The 20,561-nt window shown below is 61.1% G+C and overlaps 1 protein-coding gene across 4 annotated transcripts in view; it reads right to left on the bottom strand.

Moving 5' to 3' along the window:
• Window positions 1-221: 221 nt before the first annotated feature.
• Window positions 222-20,561, bottom strand: part of NHSL2 (NHS like 2) — a 29,403-nt gene continuing 9,063 nt past the window's right edge. Inside the window, exons 1-8 of one of the 4 annotated variants that reach the window (XM_085060800.1) lie at window positions 14,938-15,962; window positions 8,961-9,113; window positions 7,989-8,125; window positions 7,694-7,898; window positions 6,694-6,825; window positions 3,424-5,604; window positions 3,192-3,324; window positions 222-2,838 (exon numbers count right to left, since the gene is read on the bottom strand). In XM_085060800.1, coding sequence (XP_084916926.1) covers window positions 2,526-2,838; window positions 3,192-3,324; window positions 3,424-5,604; window positions 6,694-6,825; window positions 7,694-7,898; window positions 7,989-8,125; window positions 8,961-9,113; window positions 14,938-14,980 — 3,297 coding nt within the window. In that variant the 5' untranslated portion in view covers window positions 14,981-15,962 and the 3' untranslated portion in view covers window positions 222-2,525. Of the gene's footprint in view, window positions 2,839-3,191; window positions 3,325-3,423; window positions 5,605-6,693; window positions 6,826-7,693; window positions 7,899-7,988; window positions 8,126-8,960; window positions 9,114-10,876; window positions 12,209-12,239; window positions 14,874-14,937; window positions 15,963-20,561 lie in introns of those variants that run through there. The other 3 variants (XM_085060799.1, XM_085060798.1, XM_085060797.1) reach the window with 3 other exon arrangements.

The raw sequence follows: 20,561 nt of genomic DNA, 5'->3' as shown, positions 1-20,561 counted from the left end.
TGCTCCGGCCTGTCCCCAGTGCCCAGTCGGGGCTGTCCCTGACACCTCACAGTGTCCCTGTGCTCCCCAGCCGCTGGGGACACACAGGTGCATGGCAGACGCTGTGAAAGGCCCCAGCTGATGGGGCCGGGGTCCCCTAGAAACACCTGGGGGTGTCAGGGAGTGCCTACCCCCCCAGCACCGGTCCCTCCACGGCTCAAAGAAGCACAGGCACAGCCACAGGCGGGCAGCAGGGAGCACTTTACCAAGCTGGCAAGATAAAAAATACAGCATTCCGTAGTTGGCACCGTGGCGGCCCCCACCCCGGGGCAGTGCTGTCCTGCTCCCTGGGCTCTTCCCACGACTCCACTGCCTTCCCAGTGGAACAGCAGCTGCCAGAGGGAGCAGGGATTAAGCGGCCAGGGACAAGCACTCAGCCAGGAAGAGCACCAGGAAGAGCCCCAGGAAGAGCCTGTTCCCCCAGCTAGGGAAATGAGGATCTCCATTCCATGGCCAATCTCTGTTCCACAGTTGACCTCTGGCCCACGTGGACATTTCCCTCTGGCAGTGCTGGCCGCTCCAGCTGCCAGTGGTGCTGGGGGTGTTGCAGGGGCATCCCTGCCCCATGCTTGCCCCCAGCCCCGTTTGCTGGCTCTGTCCCCTATTTCCTGAGCAGTCATGTGCAAAATGTACCTGTCCCCAGAGCTTCCCAAGCTGTGCCGTGGCCCCGTCCCATGCCGGAGCCCTGCTACTGGCTGGGGCCACAGGATGGGGGTGAAATGTGGACATTCTTTTTTTTTTTTTTTTTTTTGTTTCTTTTTTTCCTGAGTTTCTCAGCCTGGGTCTTAATTACAGGCTTAAATCTGCAGGCCCGAGAGAGGAAAGGGAGTGATGGGTGAGTACCGGGAGGGAGGAGAGGGGAACCAAATGGAGCCTCACTGGGATCAGATTCAGGGTGGTGACAAGGATGGGGAGGTCTCTGCCCAGGCTGTGCTCTGTGGGGGTGCAGAGCTCCTGGTGGGGCAGAGATCCCCCAGAGCAGCCCAGGCCCCTTGGAGGGGCAGCTGAAGCACTGCTGTGGTGCCCTGCTGCTGCCTGGACCCACTGCACTGCTCCCCCCCAGCTCAGGAGGGCTGGAGGGTGTGGAAATACATCAAGAAATAAAGCGGAAATTTCCCTAAACACCGTGCTTCCTTGTGAGCCATGGCCTGGCCCTTCCTGTTTCTCTGGGTGCCTTGCGGCGCTGGTGCTCGGAGCTTGTGTTTCCTCCCTGCCCTGCCCTGGAGCCCTGCACCACGGCCTCTGTTACTGGCAGCTGGGGCTCCCATGCTAGAACCAGGCCAGGAAGAAGCAGATGGGAGTGAAAGGGACAAATCCCATCCAGGGACGTGCAAACTTTCCTCCATGGTCCTGTTCATGCCCTGATGGTGTGTGTCCCACTCGGCCTTGATCAGCTCCCTGGTAGCCAGTGGGCATGGGTGACTGGTGGGTAACCCTGGAAGAACCCTAGGAGTCACTGGGGAGGTGGTGAGCAGTGGGCAACCCCAGGGACACCCCAGGAGTCACTGAGGAGGTGGCTCAGGTGATGGCCATCTGGATTCCAGCCACCGTCTCAGTGGCACCCCAGGAGCTCTGGTGGCCAGGGCAGCAGGAGAAACTGTTGCAGGGTCCATCAGGGAGATGCACGAGGCAGAGCTGGGGATGAGCTTCCTTCCCACTTCCTTCCCATGGCACAGCACCCCCATTACCCCAGTTGGCAGCAGTCGGCAGGACCCCCAGCGCCAGGGCTGGCATGGAGTGCGGTGGCTGCCAGACTGCCTGTGCAGTGAGGCCGGTGGGGCTGGCAGTGGAGGCAACTCTGGGGTTTGTTTTTGGACTGAGAGCTGAGGAGCTCCAAAATGCAGCATTTTGGGGGCTTTCAAGGGACGGGGGTTTGGCTTGAGGTGGTGGCGCTGGCTGCGGACGCCGGGTGCCAGTTCCCCGTGGGGCAGGGAGGATGCTCAGGGCAATGACAGGGAGCCTCCTGTGACTCTTCAAAAGTGACCGCAGATCCAGCCGAACCCGTGGCGTCTTCCCAAAGTGCATCTGTGTGTCCAGCTGAATTCAACCAGGGGATCTCTGCATGGGAAACTCAAGGTACAATGTCAAAGGGAAGAGAATCAAACATCACCACCACTGTGCATTAGAAAAGCTATTTGAAGTACCACATGCCGAAGGGACCAAAGAGTCTCAAGCTGCTTTGCTGTGGGCATGGGACTACGCCGGGGTCTGTGATCCTGTTCTGCTTCCTGGGCAGGTGCCTTCAATCCCAGGAGCTGGCTCAGCCAGGGCCAGTCCCAGCTACTTCCCTCCTGGGAAGGGCCTGGAGTCATGAGGGCTTGGGCTCTAGTCACTGCCTCTCTGCCAGCAGCTCTCCAAGTAAGGAACAAAAGCAGAAGAACCCCCTAGCAGGATACAGGGGCTCCCCAGCAGCCACAACAGCTCTTTGCAGCAGTGCTCCTTCTGCAGCCATCGCCACCCCTCCGACTGGAGGGGCCCCTGCGTGGTCAGGGCTGGCTTTTGGGGCTGTTTGCACTGTCCAGCTCAGGGGCAAACTCTGTGATGACCCTCCGGGCCAGTGGGTTCGTGGTCTTGAGCAGTTCAGCAGCAGATGGCCGAGTACCAGGGCTGGTTCTGCTGCTCTTCTTCTGGAGCAAGGCTTTAAAATCCTCATTCCTGCTGGAAGATTTCCCACTGCTGCCCACTGCTGCGGGGAACTCACCACTTGGGGAGCCTGAAGTCTTTACGGGTGAGTGGGATGTGGGTCGGCCGCTGAAGGTGTCACCAGGCTCTTTCCGACCCAAGACCTTCCTCTTTGACCTAGGCACCAAAGGGACATGGGTGGGAGCAGCCCAAGGCTGGGGTGAGGTCCCAGAGTGAGGGGCATGGTAGTGCCCAGCACTGGCTGTGCCTACTCAGCTGGGGAATGTAACAACATGACCATGGCAGGTGGTGCTCCTGGCAGGTAGGACCAATCTGGACCCTTCCTGCAAGCTGGTGGCCTAGCCTGGTCACACTCGGCTCAAGGCAGTAGCAACTGGGCTGTCCCCAAGGATGACTATTGGCCCCAGCATGGAAAATGGAGGTGTTGTGAAGGGGGGGGACAACACTGCACCCAGTGCTATGACAGTGGGTGCAGGGGCTGTGCCCTCCAGTGCATGCACCAGCCTTACCTGTGGATCACTGTGAAGAGATCCTCTGTAGTGCGGGACGTCATGAACACCTCATCATCCTCCTCCACTATGGACTCTGCCGTCTTGTCGCTGGCAAAGCTCTTCTCCTCCGTGCTGGCCTCTGCTGAGCTTCCTGTGGGCAGGGATGATAATACAGCAGTGAATCCCCTGTGCAGCATGGAGAACCCCTATCCCCAGAATGATCCCACCATAGGGATGGGGAGACCCTCACCTTGCTCTGAGGCGGGCTTGCTGGCAGGTGTTGTGCCTACAGCTGTGGGGGATGGTGGACCCTCAGCATCAGGGTTGCAGCAGGTGGGATCAGTGTCCAGCGTGATGATGGGGCTGGGGGTGGGTGGCAGGTCAGCTCCCAGCTGTGCCGGGGCTGGGATGAGTGGCAGGTACAGCACGCTGGGCTTTTTGGGCACTGGTGGTGGCACCTTGGCCTTCCTGCGCTCCCCCTCAGCACTGCTCCGCTCTAGCCGCAGCTCCTCCAGGCTGCCCTGCGAGAGCTGCTGGGGTCCTGCAGGGCTCAGGGACAAGTGGGGCTCCCCCAGACTCCTCCTCAGCTCCCCTCTCCGTAGCACCACAAAGCCATCCTGTGGCAGCCCCTTCTCCTTGGCAGCAGTGCCTGGCAGGGATTTGGGGGACAGGGGACCCTCCTCCCACAGAACTGGGGCTTTGGGCAGGATGCACGGGGGGCGCCTGGCCAGTGGTGGCTTCTCTGCCACGGGTGGCTTCACTTTCCTCTCTGGCCCTGGACAGGGGATGTGTGCTGGCTCCTCCATGTGCTCTGGGCCATCGACGTTGTCCTCTGGCTCTGAGCGGCTGATGGAGCGGAGGCGGACGGAGCGCAGGTCGGACTGTGTCACCACTGGCATGATGGGTGTAATGGGACTGGTCTTCTGGGCCAGCTTGGTGCCAAAGGTGGAGTCAGAGTGGTGCCGGCTAACCTTCATCTTCCCCTTCAGGGAGATCTTCAGCCCTGAGAGGTCGAGGTGGGTGGGTGGAGTCAGAGGGAGGTCAAAGGACAGCCTAGCTTTGGGGCTCCTCTCCATGGGGGATGTGGGGGGCAGAGAGGATTTCCTCTCTGGGACCAGTGGCCTCACACGCACCTGGTGCGGGGAGTGCCCGAGGATGGTGGAGGTGGGTACAGTGGGGGTTGGGGTCTCTGACTGACTGGAGTATCCGCTGGATGGGGACATCAGCCCTGTGGGCCTGCCTGGAGAGGAGGTCTTGAGGTCTGCCTCAGTGGAGAGCTGGGAGGGTGTCGTGGCCCTGGAGACTGAAGGGGACACGAGGGACTCAGAGCTGCCCCGTGTCTTGGCACACTCAATGGCTCTGGTTCCTGTGGTCATGCTTGAGCCAGAGAGGGACCGGTAGGGATCACTGCTGGCCTTCCAATCCGTGACATGCCACTGGTGGGGGGCAGCTGTACTGTTGGGCTCCCTCCCTGCACTCCCCTGGGGGTCAGCGTGCACTAGCCGGTGGCCCTGGAGCTCTGGTGGGATGCACAGGCTCTTGGGCCGCTGATCCTTGTGCAGTGCCACACTGAGCCCCACGTTGCTGTCCTGCCCCTCTTTGATCAGCGAGACGCTGCGCGTGGGTGGTGAGGGCTTCTTCTTGGCCTTCTTCAGGGAGATGCTCTTGGAGCGCCGCCGCCGTTGCCCCTCAGGCTCCAGCCCCAGTGATATGTTGTCGGTGCTGGTGCTGCCCTCAGAGCTGGCGCTGGGGTAGCCCAGGGCATAGTTGTCGCTGCCCCGCCGGGTCTCAGCATATGCGATGTCCACAGAGCAGAGAGACCCCGAGTCAGTGGGCACTGACAGTGACCGCTCACGGAACCGGCACCCTGCCCGCTCCACCTCCAGCTGCACCAGCCCTGCCGCTGGCTCCAGCTCCTCCCTGTTTCCTGGCAAGAAAATCCCCTTTGCTTCTTGGACGCACCCAGAGCTGGGGGGGGAAGCAGGCACTGGGCCGGAGAAGAAGCTGGGCCCGTTGCTGCCCACGTGCTCTTCTGTGGCGATGAAGAAGGAGGTGGAGGCGGCGGGTGAACCTGGGCTGGGCGATGGGATGGAGCCTCCTGACGAGGTGCAGGTGGGCCCCTTGCCTGGGCCACTGGTGAGGCTGGGGGGGCTCCCATAACCCAGGGCACTCCAGGGCGGGGGTAAGGAGGTGCCCTGTGTCCCATTGCAGGCACTGGCACAAGAGTTGGCTGTCCCATCCATGGCAGCAGGTGGCTGGCAGCAGCGGGCCCCGAGGTCACTGAAGGTCTTCCTCAGTGGGGCTGAGAGGGGCTGGCGAGGGCCGATCCCCTGGGGTGTTGTCCCCCCACTCATGGTCTCAGGCATGAAGCTGCAGGACAGGGACTCAGCGATGGGAGCATGTGTGCTGGATGTGGGGCCATTGGTGCTGCCTGCAGGGAGAGACACAGCCCAGTGAGCACCATCCTGCCTCACAGGAGCACAGCCCTGCCCCTTACACCATCCCAGCCCGTGGCCAGTCTTGAGGCTGCACCTCTGCCCAGGCATAAGATGTGGATCTGTTGGCTGGGATGTGCCATAGACCAATCAGCAGCCATGGCAGGAGGCTCTATCCATGGGGACATCAGTCCCATAGCAACCAAAGTGTTGCCCTGGTGCTGCTCCATGGTGGGGACACAGATGGGGATCAGGAGAAGCCAGGTCAGGCATTGCCAGCTAGGACTGGGAGGGACATGGTGGCTCTCAGCACACCTCATCTCAGCACAGCCAGGATGGGGAAGGAGCTGGGAGCCCCACTCTGAGCACCCCCAGCAGACAGGGATGCTCAAGGCTGTGGTGGGCTGAGGTCTGACTGCCTCCAAGAGAGGAGCCATGACAACCAGTTGATGGTCTGACCACTGCCATGGGAAGACACCTTCCTCCTACCCCGTGACAACTACCTTAGAGCAGCTGGCCATGGCTTCTCCCCCTGTCCCTACCTGCCTCCACAGAGAGGCTGGCTCTGATTTCTCTACACCTTCCATAGGGGACAGCAGGACAGAGCCCCAGGCTACAGTGCCTGCTTTTCCCAAGGGTCCAATGCCAGCCTGGAAGCACTCCAGGCACTCTCACATGCACACCCTTGGCACTGGCATGGCCAGCTCACCAGCCCAGTGCCAGGATAGACCTGGTCAGGTTTGTGCCCCACAGCCACGGCACCCTGCCACAAGGTCTGCCCACAGGGAAGGTGGGCACAGAGAGCTCTTGGAGCTGAGGCTGGGTAACTCCTGTCTCAGGACCCTGACTCAGGGTGAAGGGTCATGCCAGCCCCAGGCCAGCCTGGTGTCACCAGCATGCCCAGCACATTGGTGCCTTGGGAGGGCACACTGTGGTGCCTGCACCTCCCCATGATCGGGGTGACCCTGGGAGCTCGTCTGTGCCTGGGCTGGCTGCCAGGCCCACAATGGCTGTGCTGCTCATTGGGGCAGCTCTGGGGAGTGTCAGCCCTGCCCAGGTGCTGCCTGCGCGGTTCTTGCCATCACCTTGGTCTCGCAGGGACAGGTTAGGGAATCCAATAATGGTCCGTCTACGCCGCAGGGTGGACTTTGGGTTCATCGCTGTCTCTGTGTTATACAGGGAGTGATGAGCACTCGCGTGCCTAGCAAAGTGCTGCCCTGTAGCCAAAACAAACAGCGGTACGCCGTGGTGCCGGGAGCCGCTGCCAGGGTGGGAGCTTGGCCCCCTCTGTCACCCATGTCCTCTGTGTGTTCCCCACCTGGGATGGTGACACAGGTGGGAGTGTGCGATGGCAGGAGGATGCTGTGAGCTGTGTGGGCTGAGCACAGGGTAGATGGAGGCACAGTGGGAAATGCTGCAGATGGAGGTGGGGTGGATGGAAAGCTGCAGAGACTGGCCCTGCACTGCACAACAGGCACTGGTCTGTGCTGGTGAGGCCAGACTCTACCACACCACTGTGCTGAGCCAGACTGCCGATGTGTACATGAGGCATGGAGAGGGACCCGTGTGGCCCTGGCACAGCTCTTCATAGCAGAGGGAAAGGGCGGACAGACACCTCTGCCCTTCAGAGGGGCACCTTGCCCAGCTACCAGCCCCAGACTCTGACCTAGGGCAGAGTGTGGCACCTGCAAGGACTGGGCAGGACTGCACTGCTGCTAGATGCAGCCCTGAGAGGACAGACAGGGGAGGAAGGTGAGACAGGCCGGGAACACAACGTGTGGTGAGAGACCAGGTGACAACAGACCTGGCTAGCTGGGCATTACATCAGGGATGTGAGACCTGCCAGCAGCACGGCCAGTGGACCAGATGTGCAAAGCTGCAGATGGCACAAGAGATGGCCGGGAATGATGGATGCCAGTGTGGCCTTGCTGTCCCTTCTCTGCCCTGGTGCCCACCTAACCCACAGGGACAGAGCTCACAGCCCCAGCCCCCTCCCACCAACCACCCCCTGCCCCAGATGGCTGCTGGGGCACATCTATGCCTGCACCACATGTCCCCCTGCCGCACCATGCGATGCTGCCCTACCCGAGACATTGATGGGGACAATGTTGGTCTGGATGGAGCTGGGCTGGTGCCACTGCTTCTCCTCCATGGAGGGCAGGGGGAAGGCCCTGGGCTGGGAGGGCTGCTTGTCCGGGCTGGTGGGGAGGCTCAAGGAGGTGGCAGGGGTCCGAGCACTGAGCACAGTGCTGCTGGTTCTCTCCTCTTCGGCCGCTCGTTGGCTTGGGGGCTACGGGGAGAAAGGCACATCAGCCACCAAAGGGACAAGGGTGGAACACAACCACGGACTTGCTGCCCGCCCTGCCACCCCAGAACTCACCATAAGCACAAACTCGAGGCGCTTGGCAGATGGGGGTTGAGGTGATGGTTCGGGGGAGGTGTCAGAGGGCAGGTGACCAGCAGCACGGAAGGTCTGCCCAGTGACCCTGCTCTCAGTGTACTGCTCCTCATATTCCTCTGCAAGAAAAATGGCAGCTGAGACCTTGCTCCTGCTACCAGATCCCAGAGCAGCAGACAGGTGAAGAGATAGTGCTTGTTCCCTCTGGCTGTCCCCAGCCTAGCTGGCCATCCCTGCTCAGGACAGGCAGCTCAGAAGGTGAGGAAGGGAGACCCCAAGGAGATTCTCGGGGAACTGAAGCAGCACAAAGATCCCAGCAACTGGCCCCATTCCTCCTGGGGGGCTGTCGGGATGCGGTGGGTCTCACTGGGAAACAGCCTTACGGGGGACAGCCAGGAACTCAGTGTGTCCCCATCCTGTAATTGTTTAGCTAATTAATGCTGGTGGCTGTGGACTGGTGGAAAGCAAGGCTGCTCAGGCTGACTTAATGAGATTACAAGCTGGGGGATAGCCGGGCTGCTGATCTCATCTGATGCCTGAGGAGCATCTGAGCCAGGGCCGCGTGACAGCCTGGGCCAGAGATTGGAAGGAAACAAAACCACTGGCCATGTTGATCCAGTTAGGCAGATCAGTGGCAGGTCCCTGAGGCCCTCGTGAGCAGGACTGTGTTGTGGTGGGGCTTGTGGGTGCCCTGGTGGCCCCAGCGGCGCCAGCTGGCAATCTTGGTCCCAGTTGCTTTGGCACCTGCAGCAGTGATTTGGAAGCAGAGATCGTCAAGGGGCTACTGGAGGCTGGGACTCCCTAGAATCCAACTCCTACAGCCTGGTGAAGTCTGAGGAGTGGCTTAGACATGCGTGTGGGAGATGAGCTCACAGTCTCATGGTGGTCACATAGTCAGGGCAGCACCCACCCATCACCCTCACCCAGCCCACCCCAGCCCCCCTCCCTGCTTACCCTGCAGCAAGCTCTGGAGGTTGAGCTGGGCCTCCTGGTGCAGCTGCTCCATGCCTGGTGGGCGCCCAGCTGCCAGGAAGACATTCACGGGCTGCTGCCATGGCAGCTTGGTGGGGGTGACTTTCTTGCTCTCAAGGTCCAGGTTAGAGGTGGCTGCAGGCAGGAGAGAGTGGGATCAGAGACAGGTGGGAGCTTCCCTGCGGGTGCTGCTGTGGGATAACACCGTGCCAGCACAGCACTCATCCCACCCTAGCTCTCCAGTAATGCTGGGATCTGGCTGTGTCCCACCCCGGCAGGCTGCTGCCTGCTGCGACCAGCACTCATCATTGCCACCACTTTGGTGGAAAGCAAGGGGCTTTCCTCACTGTCCCTGAGGGCTGCCAAGAAGGGAGCTGGGTGAAACTGGGGAAGGAAGCCGGCCTTGCCACCCGTGCCTAACCGCACCCGGACGCAGGAAACACTGCACGCTCTGGTGGACCAACACCCTGGCTGCAGAAGAGCAGAAGTTGCAGCTGAAAGGCAAGAGAAAGGGACCCATTGCTTCCATTGCACTGCAGCTTGGGACTCACATGCCCTGCCCTGGCGTGGACACCCCTGAAGCTTTCCAGAGAAGGAAACCTTGGTGAGGACTGCTCAGACCCTCTGAAACACCCCTATGTTTGGAAAAGTCCCTGGGAGCAGGATCAGAGCTCAGCAGTGAATTGGCCCTGTGGGGAGCTGAGCACTGCTCCCACAAACATGCTTTGCCATGGAAACACCACGGCCCCAGCACTGCTGCCCTGAGTGGATGTGGGTTTGTACCCAGCACGGAGCCAAGGGAGTGCCACGCTGCCTCCAATGGCATCCGCACCCCGCCGGGCACAGAGTGGGCCTCTGTGAGAGATATGGATGACCAGAGTCTCATCCCTGGGGATTCAGGGCTCATCCTGTGGTGCATGGTCCTTGTTCCCATCCCCATCAGTTGAGATGCTCCGATTACCAGTGTGTGACAAATACTTCCCCTCTGCCACCGGCAGTGCGGTGTCCATCCCCAGGAAAACGCCACTGCCCTGCTGCCAAAGCCTGCTCCACGCCAGGCCCCAGCTGACACAGCAGCAGCAATCTCACCTGGGAAGGGAAATGGCCCCAAAACAGATGTGGGACCCCCAGCACAAGCCACATTTCCCTCTGCCTCCAGTGGTCAGGCAGCTGTGGCCCAGCTCACCTGCACTGCATCATGAGCATCCCCCCTGCTGCTCATCATGGTGCCATCCTGCCCCCAATTGCCTTCCTTCCCCTGGACGCCCTCCTGCCTACAATACTCTCATGCCCCTAGGTGTCCTCATGGCCGACCTTCTTCCAGCTGATGGGGCCCGCACAATGCCCAGCACCCCAAAGCAAGGTGCCATGTCCCCAGCCTAGTTACTTTTATAATTTGTGTTTCCATAACAACGGGCCTTAACACCGTGTTTTTTCCTTTTTTTTCCCCTTCTTCCTGCTTTAAATAATTTGACTTGTTTCCATATCAACCAAGAGGTGTTGGGGTGCATGTGTGCCTGTGTGTGCCATGCACAAGGCAACGTTGGGCATCTCCCCAAAAACCTGACCCACAGTGCCAGGGGCAGAGACCACACCTTCACCTCTGCAGACCCCAGACCCCAACCTGCTGTTTTTCGCAAGGTGGGGGTTCTCCCATGGCCTTGCTATTTTTGAGAATACCCCAAAACAGTGCACCCCAAATCCTGGCTTGCTGTACCCCTGCCTGGCTCACACAGCCCCAGCCTTTAACTAGAGCATAGCTGATGCTCCTCACCTTCTGCCCATATATTCCCTTGCAGCCACTCCCCACCAATGACTCAGGGACACCCTGAGCAGCTCCCTGCTGCCCCTGCACCTCTCCAAGCCCCTGCTGCCCTCCCCGGAGTACGGGAGCTCACCTCTGTGCCTCAGCCCTGATGCTGGGTCACCCCTGGCATCCACCCCTGGGCACCAACCACGTGGGCAAACCGCAGCACCAAACCCAGGGCCGCCCTGGGCGCGGCGGAAATGTGGCAGCACCCACGCCCAGCACCCTGCCCTGCAGAAGGGGAACACGCAGTGCTGGGGGTCCTGCACCATGGAGCTTCCCCCTCTTTACTAACACGTGCTCATTTGGGACTGTGAGTGCCACAGTGCAGTCCTGAGCTGCTATGGGCAGTGGCACCGGCACTGCTGAGGCGCTGGCATTGCCGAGGTGCTGGCATCACCAAGGCATGGGCATCATGGGATCCATCTTCCCAGCTGGGGAGAAGGGGTGGGGACAAGAACGGATGAACCGAGCACTTTTCTAGCACCCAGATGCCCCAAACTTGCACCGCAAGGACAGCACTGTGCCAGAGTAGCACCCCAAGGCTTTGGCTCCCTGGGAGCAGCCACACCGAGGGTGTTTTGGGAGCAGTGGCTCTGAGGGTGTTTTGGGAGTGGCACAGCCCACTACCACATGGCAGCTTGGCGATGTGGTGTAAGGAGCTGGCAGTCCTGATTCAGTGCCACTGCCACAGTGATCCCAAGGAACAGGCAGTATTTGGGAGCAATCTGATGCAGGCTCAGTACAGTGGCAGGTTGGAAGTGTCTGTGGAAGCCACTCCCATCTGTGGGCATGGGATGCCCCATCCGAGCAGGAGCGTCCAGCGGGATGACCCAGCAGCTGGAGAGGATAGTACAGCTGAGCTCCAATGCCCTTGGCAGTGACCCTCCTGCCATGCTTATTAGAGACAGGCTCAGAGCACAAAATACCTCTGAGGAGCTCCCACCCGGTGGCGAATGCCTGGGGGAGGTGAAGGGCGACCTGGGACAGCAGAGCCTGAGGGACAGCTCCATCCCACCAACCCCAGAGGTCTTGACCTGAGCCTGGCCAGCCTTGCTGCTGAGGGAAACTGAGGCACAGCTGGTGGGGGGGTTCACCATACTTCTGCTGGCACCAGGCATCCTCCTGGCCCCAGGGCTTGCAGAAAGGAGCAGGCAGCATCCCCTACTCTGCCTGCTGATGGACATCTGCCTGGGATGTTCCCAGAGTCAGCACCATCAGCTGCAGCAGATGCTGCAGCCTCAGAGTCCTGCTGAGCATGAACCAGTGTCCAGGCTCGGGGCGTTGCGGCCATGGTGGATACACAAGGACCAAGCTTGAATTGCAGGGAATCTTGCTTGAAGAGAAGCTGTGCTCCACTCCACTCTCTCCTGCAGGAAGAGCATCCCTGCAGGACCCCCAGCCCCTCAGTATCTCCTGAGTCACCCCGGCTCTGTGCCAGCATCCCTACTCACCCACAGCCCAGGCATCCCGAATCCACAGGGAGATATTTGACAGAGCCATCAGAGCTGTTTCAATCCAGGCTGAAGTTCCTGTGAGACGATGCCTCTCATTTGTGAATTCACCGCCAAACTTTTCCCTCTCAGGCTCGCTCCCCACGCATGGGAGATGCCGGGGATGCGTCTGGAGCCGCTCGGACCCTCTCTGCCAGCGTGAAGCTCTGGCAGGAATGATGTAACGGCAGCAGCAGGCGATGCGCCATCAGCAGAGCAGCCATGGCAACGGGTACAGGCACAGCGGCAACTGCTGCCGCCGGTCTGGAGCACCAAGCATGCCGGAGGGCGAGGGCAGTGAACCTGGGGACTGAGACCAATCCTGACAGCAACCCAAGCCCGCTGGCCGGAGCCGTGTGCCGCAGTGCTGTTACCGTATGCCACCGGCTTCAAGCAAGCGCCGTGGCCTGCCACTGGTACTGGACTGCTCATTGCCGGCGCGTGTGGCTTGGTGACATTCCCGTGGTGTGGAGCCAGGCACATGCTGCTCCATGGCGAGTGGAGAGGAAGAGAATAGAGCAAACAGAGGGACCTGGCAGCGGCCATGGAAATACCTTCTGTCCCAAGCTCACCCCCTGCTGAACCAGACCTGCCGGGCCAGCTCCCTGTGGGATGTGGAGTGGCATCCGTGTGCACAGCAGCTCCAGGACCAGAGGCCCACCCAGGTCTGAATGAAATCCCAAAGTGACACCCTGCTGACACCCTCAGGCCCAGTGCCACAAGACAGTGGTGCTCACTGAGCAGACTTGTCCTGTGTGCCACTTTCACATGCTGTGTCCGGGATGAGCCCTCACTGGGAAAGCTGAGAGACTGTGCCCTGTCCAAATCTGACCCTCTCCAAAACACCTCCCTCTGTCATATGTCTGGAGGCACAGCTCCAAGCCCCTGGTGAGGTAGGGCCACCTGCACAGGTGTCTGACGTGCTGGTGGCTGAGGCCAGAGGGGCTGTAAGCCTTTCAGGGATGCCATGCCCAGACCCCGGTGTGGCTATGCCAGGACCCTGGTACAACGTGTCCCTGTTTTCCCACACAGGTGCCCAGCAGGACCACAGGCACTGAGAAATGATACTGTCTTGACACATCGGATCTGCCAGAGACTTTCAGCTCTTCCAAGCTCCCTGTTTAACAAGGAATCAGCTGATTTTTGTACTGATGGGAGATAAGGGCACTGCAGATGTTGCTGGTGGTGGGCGGGTTTGGCAGCTGTGGGGGTCCCTCAACTCAGGGCAAGAAGGCTGGATTATGTGAGAGGTTTCCATGAAAACCACTAGGAGCAAACCAGTCAATAATGTCCCTGTCCATTGGCAGGACTCAAAGTTGCAGTATGCAAGGATATTAGGTCCTGACAGCACAATGGGTCCTGGTAAGGGAGTTTTGGCAGGAGGGGAGGTGCATGTGCTGCAGGATTTGGCCAGCAAGGCTGGCCCAGGAGGAGCCCAGTGTGCCATTTGCCCATGCTGCGGGAATGGGAACTGCCCACAGCCGTGCGGGCAGCAGGGCTTGGCTGGGGACCGCGCCAGCCAAGGTGGACTCAGGCTGCTCCCCGACAAAGGGCCGAGACCCACTGCTCCCGGAGACGGAGCAGCAGCACTGGGGCAGGCACTGGGGCCCCAGAGTCTGGCTGGATCAAGATTCCTGCACCAAGCTCTCCACCATGGGCAGCAAGACGAGTGCCCAGAGCCCTCTCCCTGCCCTGCTGCGGCTCCCTGGCAGCCTCCTCATACTGCAACCCTCACTCTCCTGTGCTTCCCAGCAAAAATTCAAGCACAAGTCTTTCCTGAGAGCCTCAGGAAGCCTGGCATGGCAACCTGTCAGCCTCAGCTGCTCCTGGCAACCTGGCATCGTAGTGTCATGGCCAAGGGTACCCACTGGGCACAGGTTGGCCATGGCCAACTGCCCACCAGCCTTCCCATGGTGACGTCCCCAACCTGGCTAGGACTGTTCAGTAGCACATGGAAGCCCAGGCAGTGCTCACCACTTTACCCAGTGTGTGGGCTGCCTGTGCCAGAGAGGCTGCTTCCAGAGGGGTCCTTCCAGGAAAGCGCGGCTTCCCCTGTGCCCGGCTGGTTTTACACTCCGCGGGGCTGGGACAATGTGAGGAAGTCGCCTGAGAGGGGAATGCAGCCAGAGGCTCCAGGACAAAGGGGCCTGACACCTGAAATCAGCTACAGCAGGAACAAGAGCAGTGACAACAGCAAGGGTCCTGGGTGGCTGTGATGTTAGCGTCAACCCACGGTGCCATGGTCCCATGGTCCTCCATCCTGCTGCCACCAGCACATGGGATCTGCCAGGAGGGCACAGTGCCACTGGGACAGGCAGGATCTGTCCCTGCAGGACTAAGGAGTGGTCAGAGGGACATGTGGGCTGGGACACTCCGTATTTTTCTTGCTTTGTCAGAGCAAGGACACTCCACCAGGCTGGGGAATGGCAGAAGGATTTAAAAGTGACAAGGACACTACACAGCTCAGGTCAGTCTGGGAAAGGTGGGACAAGACTGGTACTGCTGGACAGCACTGACCCTGGGGCTATTGTATGGCCTCCAGAGGGTCTGTGCCCAACAGCTGTCCCCAGGCTAGGGTCCTGCCCAGCAAAGCGAGCAGTACCTGCAGATCCCACTGCCCCCACTGCCCACCCCAGCGCTGCCCTGCTGCCTGCCTTACCTGCCCGGTGCCAGGGTGCTAGGAGCCACTCCACCTTGGCCATGGCTGTGTGTGCTGGGGGAGGGTGCTCGCTGCGGCCACCCAGGAGCTCCTGCCTCAAACCAGGCCAGGAGCACTGAGCTTCCCCCGTGTCCTCACTGCCTCCCGCTCCTGCGGGGAGAGGAAGTGACCAGGAACTGGCTGTTTGAGTCAGCGCCACAGCCTATTGTCCCAGCCCCGGCCCCTCTTCCTTCCCTGGGGAGGGATGGTGGAGGGACCGTGGCTCTGCATAGCCCGTCCCCCATCCACCCACCCTCACAGTGGGTCACCCCGGGTCCTGTGGTGGATGCACATCCCTCTCTGTGCATCCCTGCTGCAGCACCTGGAAAGGGGGGCTTTAGCCAGGACAGGCAGGACCCCCCAAGCTAGACAGGGTAACGGAGACAAAACATCCCCTTGCTGTGGCTGGAGCACCATCTGAGAGTGATGGGTGATGTGGGGGACACAGCACATGGCTGTCTTCCCAGCAGAGCATGGCCATTCTTACATGGAGCAGCCAAAAGAATCCTCACAGGGAAACCATTGCCTGGAGCCTGTCGCTGCCCCTGGCTTGGCTGAGCCAAGCTCCCCCAGTCCTTACAGCTAACAACACCAGGGGCCCTTCTGAATTCCCCTGGCTTTGACCTGGGAGCTGCCAGAGCTTCCTCTCACTTCAGCTCTTTCCAAAGCCTGGAGCAAAGGCTCCTCAAGGAGCACTTTCCCAGTGCCTCAGGGCTTGTAAAGTTGAGCTGGTTTCTCTCAGAGGATGCAGGCTCTTGGGAGCCAGGGCTGCAGTGGAGCATGAAATGCTGCCCCAAGCCCAGGCTTAATTCAGGAAGTGGCTTTGGGGCTGTGGGGGCAGCATGTGGAGCACATGCCTTGCCAGGGGCTGGGCTTGCCACCCACCCACCCCATGTCAGGCATCCAGTGATGCTGCAGACCCAAATGACGGGATGAGTGAAGGATGGCAAATACCAGCAGAGCTCATTTTCCCCTGGCAACCCAGACACATGGCTCTGATAGACAGGGAGACACCTTCCTCCATGGCCAGTGCTTCCTCTGGGACCCATCCTGCAGCTGTAGTGCCAGTGAAGAGAGATGCAGTAACTGGAGAGCTGCCTCCCAGCCCACTGGACTGCCAGGCAAAGACCTGAAAAGCCATCACAGCTGTGACAGCAGCCCACAAGGATGCTGCCTGCTCCGAGGGGCCGCTCCAAACATCATTACACACGCAAGCCAGTGGCTGGGGCTCGTCCTACTCGGCTCCTCTGGCATGGGAGGAAGGAGTGCAGGAGGCTGCAGGCCCCCACAAGTGGCACAGGAGCTACAGAGATGTGTACAGGTCAAGAGGGCAGAGCGAGGGGTCACTCGCTCCAGATTGATGCAGCTATTCCCAGCCTGATGGGCCACGAGGAGGGCTGCATCCTGGATCTGAGATGCGGCATAAGTCCCTTCTGTATGCTCCCCATACACAGGGCAGAAGGATGACCCTGCCTGAAGTGAGACAAGGTGCATCCCAGTACAGCAGGTCACTGCCCTACTCTCTTGCTGCCACATCGACCCCACCAGCAACCCACACCTACAACAAGGCTGCTCCTTGTGGAGCCTCAGCTCCCTCCCCTTTGGCAGATAAGCTCCAGCCTGGACCTGCTGCCACCTCCCTGCATGAAAGCCTGCATGCAATTGCTCAGGAATGCCTCAGGCACTGACGTCCCAGCAGCCCTGTGAGCATCCAAGTATTTGCTTGAGCTGTACACCCAGGACGAGTTTCAAGCTATGCAGTGCCAAATCCCACTCCTCCCTTCCCCCAGCAGCCAGATGCAGGTCTCCCCATGGAGACCAGGTGCCAGAGGGAGATCTGCTGGACATCTCCAGGCTAGCAGGGAGATGTGACCTGCGCCTGAGGACAGAGATGAACCAGCTCTGGCCAGGGCCTGGCCCCACAATCCCCCTTGGGCCCTTCCCGCAGCTCCAAGAACTCCTTTGACAATACAGAAGTGTGATTAGTTCTCCTCTCTGAGTGGCACCAGGTGGGAGAGGCAGGCAGGGAGCAGAGCAGCATCTGATGGTCCAGGCACTGCTCACCTTCCATGCCTGCAAATAGGGGCCAAGGGCAATGTGCTGAGTACTGGCTGGCACAGCATCCCTCATCCTTTAGGACCTGCAGGCCAGCATCCTGCGGGCTGGGCACTGCCTGTCTCCCGGTAGGGGACAGGCCAGCTTCCCACGGTCGCTCTGAGTCCCGCACCAATCACTGCCCACTTCCCATGCCCCCAGGGGGAGAGCCAAGGGTGCTGTGATGGATACCGACCAGCCCCATATGCCTCACCCACAGCTCAGCATCTCTCCTGCTCCCCTCCTGTGCAACCCGAACTTCTTGTGCCCCATTTCGGTGCTTTGCACCCACTGCTACAACAGCAGTTGCAAAATTAGACAGCATCAGGCTGTGCTGCCACCCTCTCTGCCCACTGATTATTAAGCTATGACAGTCATTTGGGCTGTGACAAGCAGTCCCCATTCTCCTGCAGTTTCTAAGCAATCTTCCTGAGGTCTCTCCCAAGGCTGGCAGCTCCCTGCTGCTGCCCACACGGCTGTGTCCCACTCCAAGCCAGCAGGCAGGGAAAGGACAGCAGGAGCTGGGGCCAGCAGAGCCCAGCATGCTGCACTCTGGGGCTCCAGAGCTCTTACAGGCCTGGCAACAGGAGTCATGGCAAACCCCAGCTTCCAGCTCTTCTGGCATTCCCAGGAGTTGGGCTGGAAAAAGAGCTGGCGCACTGGGAAGGGTTGCTGAACTGCCTGGACCAGCTACATGGGGATAAAGGAGCAACCAGACAGGTCCTGCTTGTCTGATCCAGCTTCCACAGAGGGCACCTGCCCTCACTGCCTGCTCCCAGCTCCAAGTGAGTCCTCCGCTCCCTCTCAAAATACTCCCTGTGGAACTGCAGGGCTGTCCGCCTCCCTAAGATTGTTTGTGGTACGAGAGCCCCCAGACACCCACCACCACTGCGATGTGTGGGAGAAGAGAGCTCGGGTGCAGGGGTTACACAGGCACTGGGCTCCCTGCCTGGGGTGGGAGGGGGCAGCTCCGGGGACAGCAAGTACAGGGGCTCCTCACTGCCAGGGCTGGCTCTCCACACCATGGGGCTGAATCCCTGTCCCCAGGGCCGGCTCCCCACTGCCTGGGGCTGGCTCTCCACACCATGGGGCTGGATTCCCATGCCCAGGCTTGGCTCCCCAATGCTTGGGACCGGCACCCCACACCTCGGGGCTAGTTCCCCACTGCATGAGGCTGGGTCCCTGCAACTCGGGGCTGGCTCCCCGCAGCTCGGGGTACGGGCCAGCACCTGTCCCACACTCTGGGGGACCGCGGTGGCCCCACCGTCAGCCCCATCCTGCGCCGTCCCCGCCGGGAGGCCAAGCCTCGGCCGGGGTGACCTCTGCCCGTGTCCTCCAAGCGACCCACAGGGACTGGGGGAGGGAGGGGCACCAAGCCGCAGCCCGAGCCCAGCCCGAGCCGCAGCCGCAGCCGGGGGTCGCGGGGGTGGCTGTGCTCCCGGGGGCGCAGGTCCAGTCCCGCCCCGCCCGCGCCGGTACCTGTTGCCGAGCGCATCCTGCCCCGCCGCTGGCTGCGCGGCCCCTTCCGCTGCGCGTTGCCCATCCTCCGCCGCAGCTCGGCCCGGGCTCCGCGCGCCGCCGCCCCCGGGCCGCCCCCCGGCCGCCCCCCGGCGGGCCCGCCGCGCCGCGCGGGGAGGAGCCGCGGGGCCGAGCCGGGCCGGGCCGGGCCGCATCGCTCCGCTCCGCGCCGTGCCGCTCCGAACCGCGCCGGGCGCCGCCGACACCGGCACCGGCCCCCGCCCCGCCGCCCCCTCGGAGCCGAACGGGCGCCCAATGGCTGCTGCTGCGGGGGCCGGGCGGGGGCGGCGCGGGGATGGGGGTACCGGGGCTGGGCACCCCCCGGGGGCATAGTGATGTGGGGTACCAGGGTGATTGTGGGGCGGTCCCGATGCTGGGCACCCTCAGACCAATAGTGTGGAGATACCGGGGCTGGACAGCCCCCAGGGTGATGGGGTTGGGGGTCCTTGGGCTGGGTAGCCCCTGGGGAGTTGTTTGGTTTAGGGATGAGTGGAGGGGGTCCTGGGGCTGGACAGCCTCCGGGGTGGGGGGGGATGAGGTGGTGCCCGGTCTGGACACCTCTGGAGCGATGGGGCTGCATGGGACGTCCTGGGGCTGGGCACACCAGGTTTGTTGGGGCTGGGTAGCGACCCTGACACTGGCCCTGTGGGGTTGGTGGCTGAGCAGGGCACGGGTGGAGGCAAGGGGTCGGGGACCTCTGCCAGGAGTCAGATGTCAGCTCCAAGAGCAGCTTGGATCCATGCACAGTGGAAAACAGGAGGTGTGCAGAGAGCTTTGGGGCTGGGTCCGGTCAGGAACCCTGTGTGTGAGCTGCAGGACATTGCAAGGGCCAGGCCTGGGGGTGGTGTCTTCTCAGGTAGGGAGAAACAGGGTCGTCTCTGTCTTGGAGGCAGCACCTCCAAGGTCCCTATTCCCGGCACTGAGTGTCCCGGGCAGTGCCATGACTGCACAAAGCTGAGCTGCATGCAGGGACCCCCAAGAGTCTGGGATCAGCTACTGCCCTTGGGTTCCTTCCCCTGGTTCAAACCTCACCATAGCCCTCTGATGGGGAAAAAACCCCTTCCCAGAGTGGGGAAACTTGTCCAGCATGCCCAGGTCTCCCACCTGTGCAGCCCTTCACCCCTGGGAGCCAAGAAGGATTGGGATTGCTCAGCCCAGTCCTTGTGTCCCAGGATGGAGCATCTCTGGCACATCAGATCTCAGCATCCTTATAGCAACAGAAAAGACCAGAAAGCGCTGGTAGGTTGTTATGGAAACAGCCACAAATTGGATCAGTACTTGGTGCAAGGAGCAGTTTGTGTGACTGATGTGGGAGCAGGTGGGTGTGACAGCCGCAATGGTGCAGGGGCCCCACGGTGGCATCCCGGTGCCCATGCTGTGTCCCTGTGCTGAGGCTTGGCTGTGGCAGCTGTGGCTCACAGGGACCCGGGAGTGCTCATAGAGCAGCACAGGCTGGCTCCCACCCTCCTCATGCAGCCTCTGCACTCCCCAGGAAGGTGAAGGACTGGGGCAAATTGGGGGTGGTTTGCAGAAATTCCATCAAGAAAATACTTTCTGCTACTCCCCCAAACCCCAGCTGAGCACAGCACATGGTGTCAGGTGGGGGGGGGGAGCACTGTGGATAGTGAGGCCGTGATCCAACAGCATGGCCATTGTTCTGCTCCCTGCGCAATGGAGCCACACAAGGTTCCCATCACTCCAAGCCACTTGTCACCTCATGCGGGGCAGCCCCAGACTCCGCATCCTCCTTGAGCCCCAAGGGCACACACGGCTGCCTGCACTGTCCTGGCCACAAGGTTCCTGGGAAGCCAGACAGATTTGGGTCTCATCATCTCATCCAGGACACTGGGCTCACCGTGCCAGGGCATGAAGGTGCAAGTGGCTGAGTGCACCCCATGTGCGCAGCCCCACCATGGACATTGAGCGGGGAAATGCTGGTGTCTCGGCTCCCACCGGCCTGAGCACAGGAGTTG

This window comes from Lichenostomus cassidix, chromosome 4A (genome assembly GCF_008360975.1).
Source record: "Lichenostomus cassidix isolate B80296 chromosome 4A, HeHo_3.0, whole genome shotgun sequence".
In the NCBI taxonomy this organism is placed as follows: Eukaryota; Metazoa; Chordata; class Aves; order Passeriformes; family Meliphagidae; genus Lichenostomus; species Lichenostomus cassidix.
This window is presented reverse-complemented; position numbering and strand designations above follow the sequence as displayed.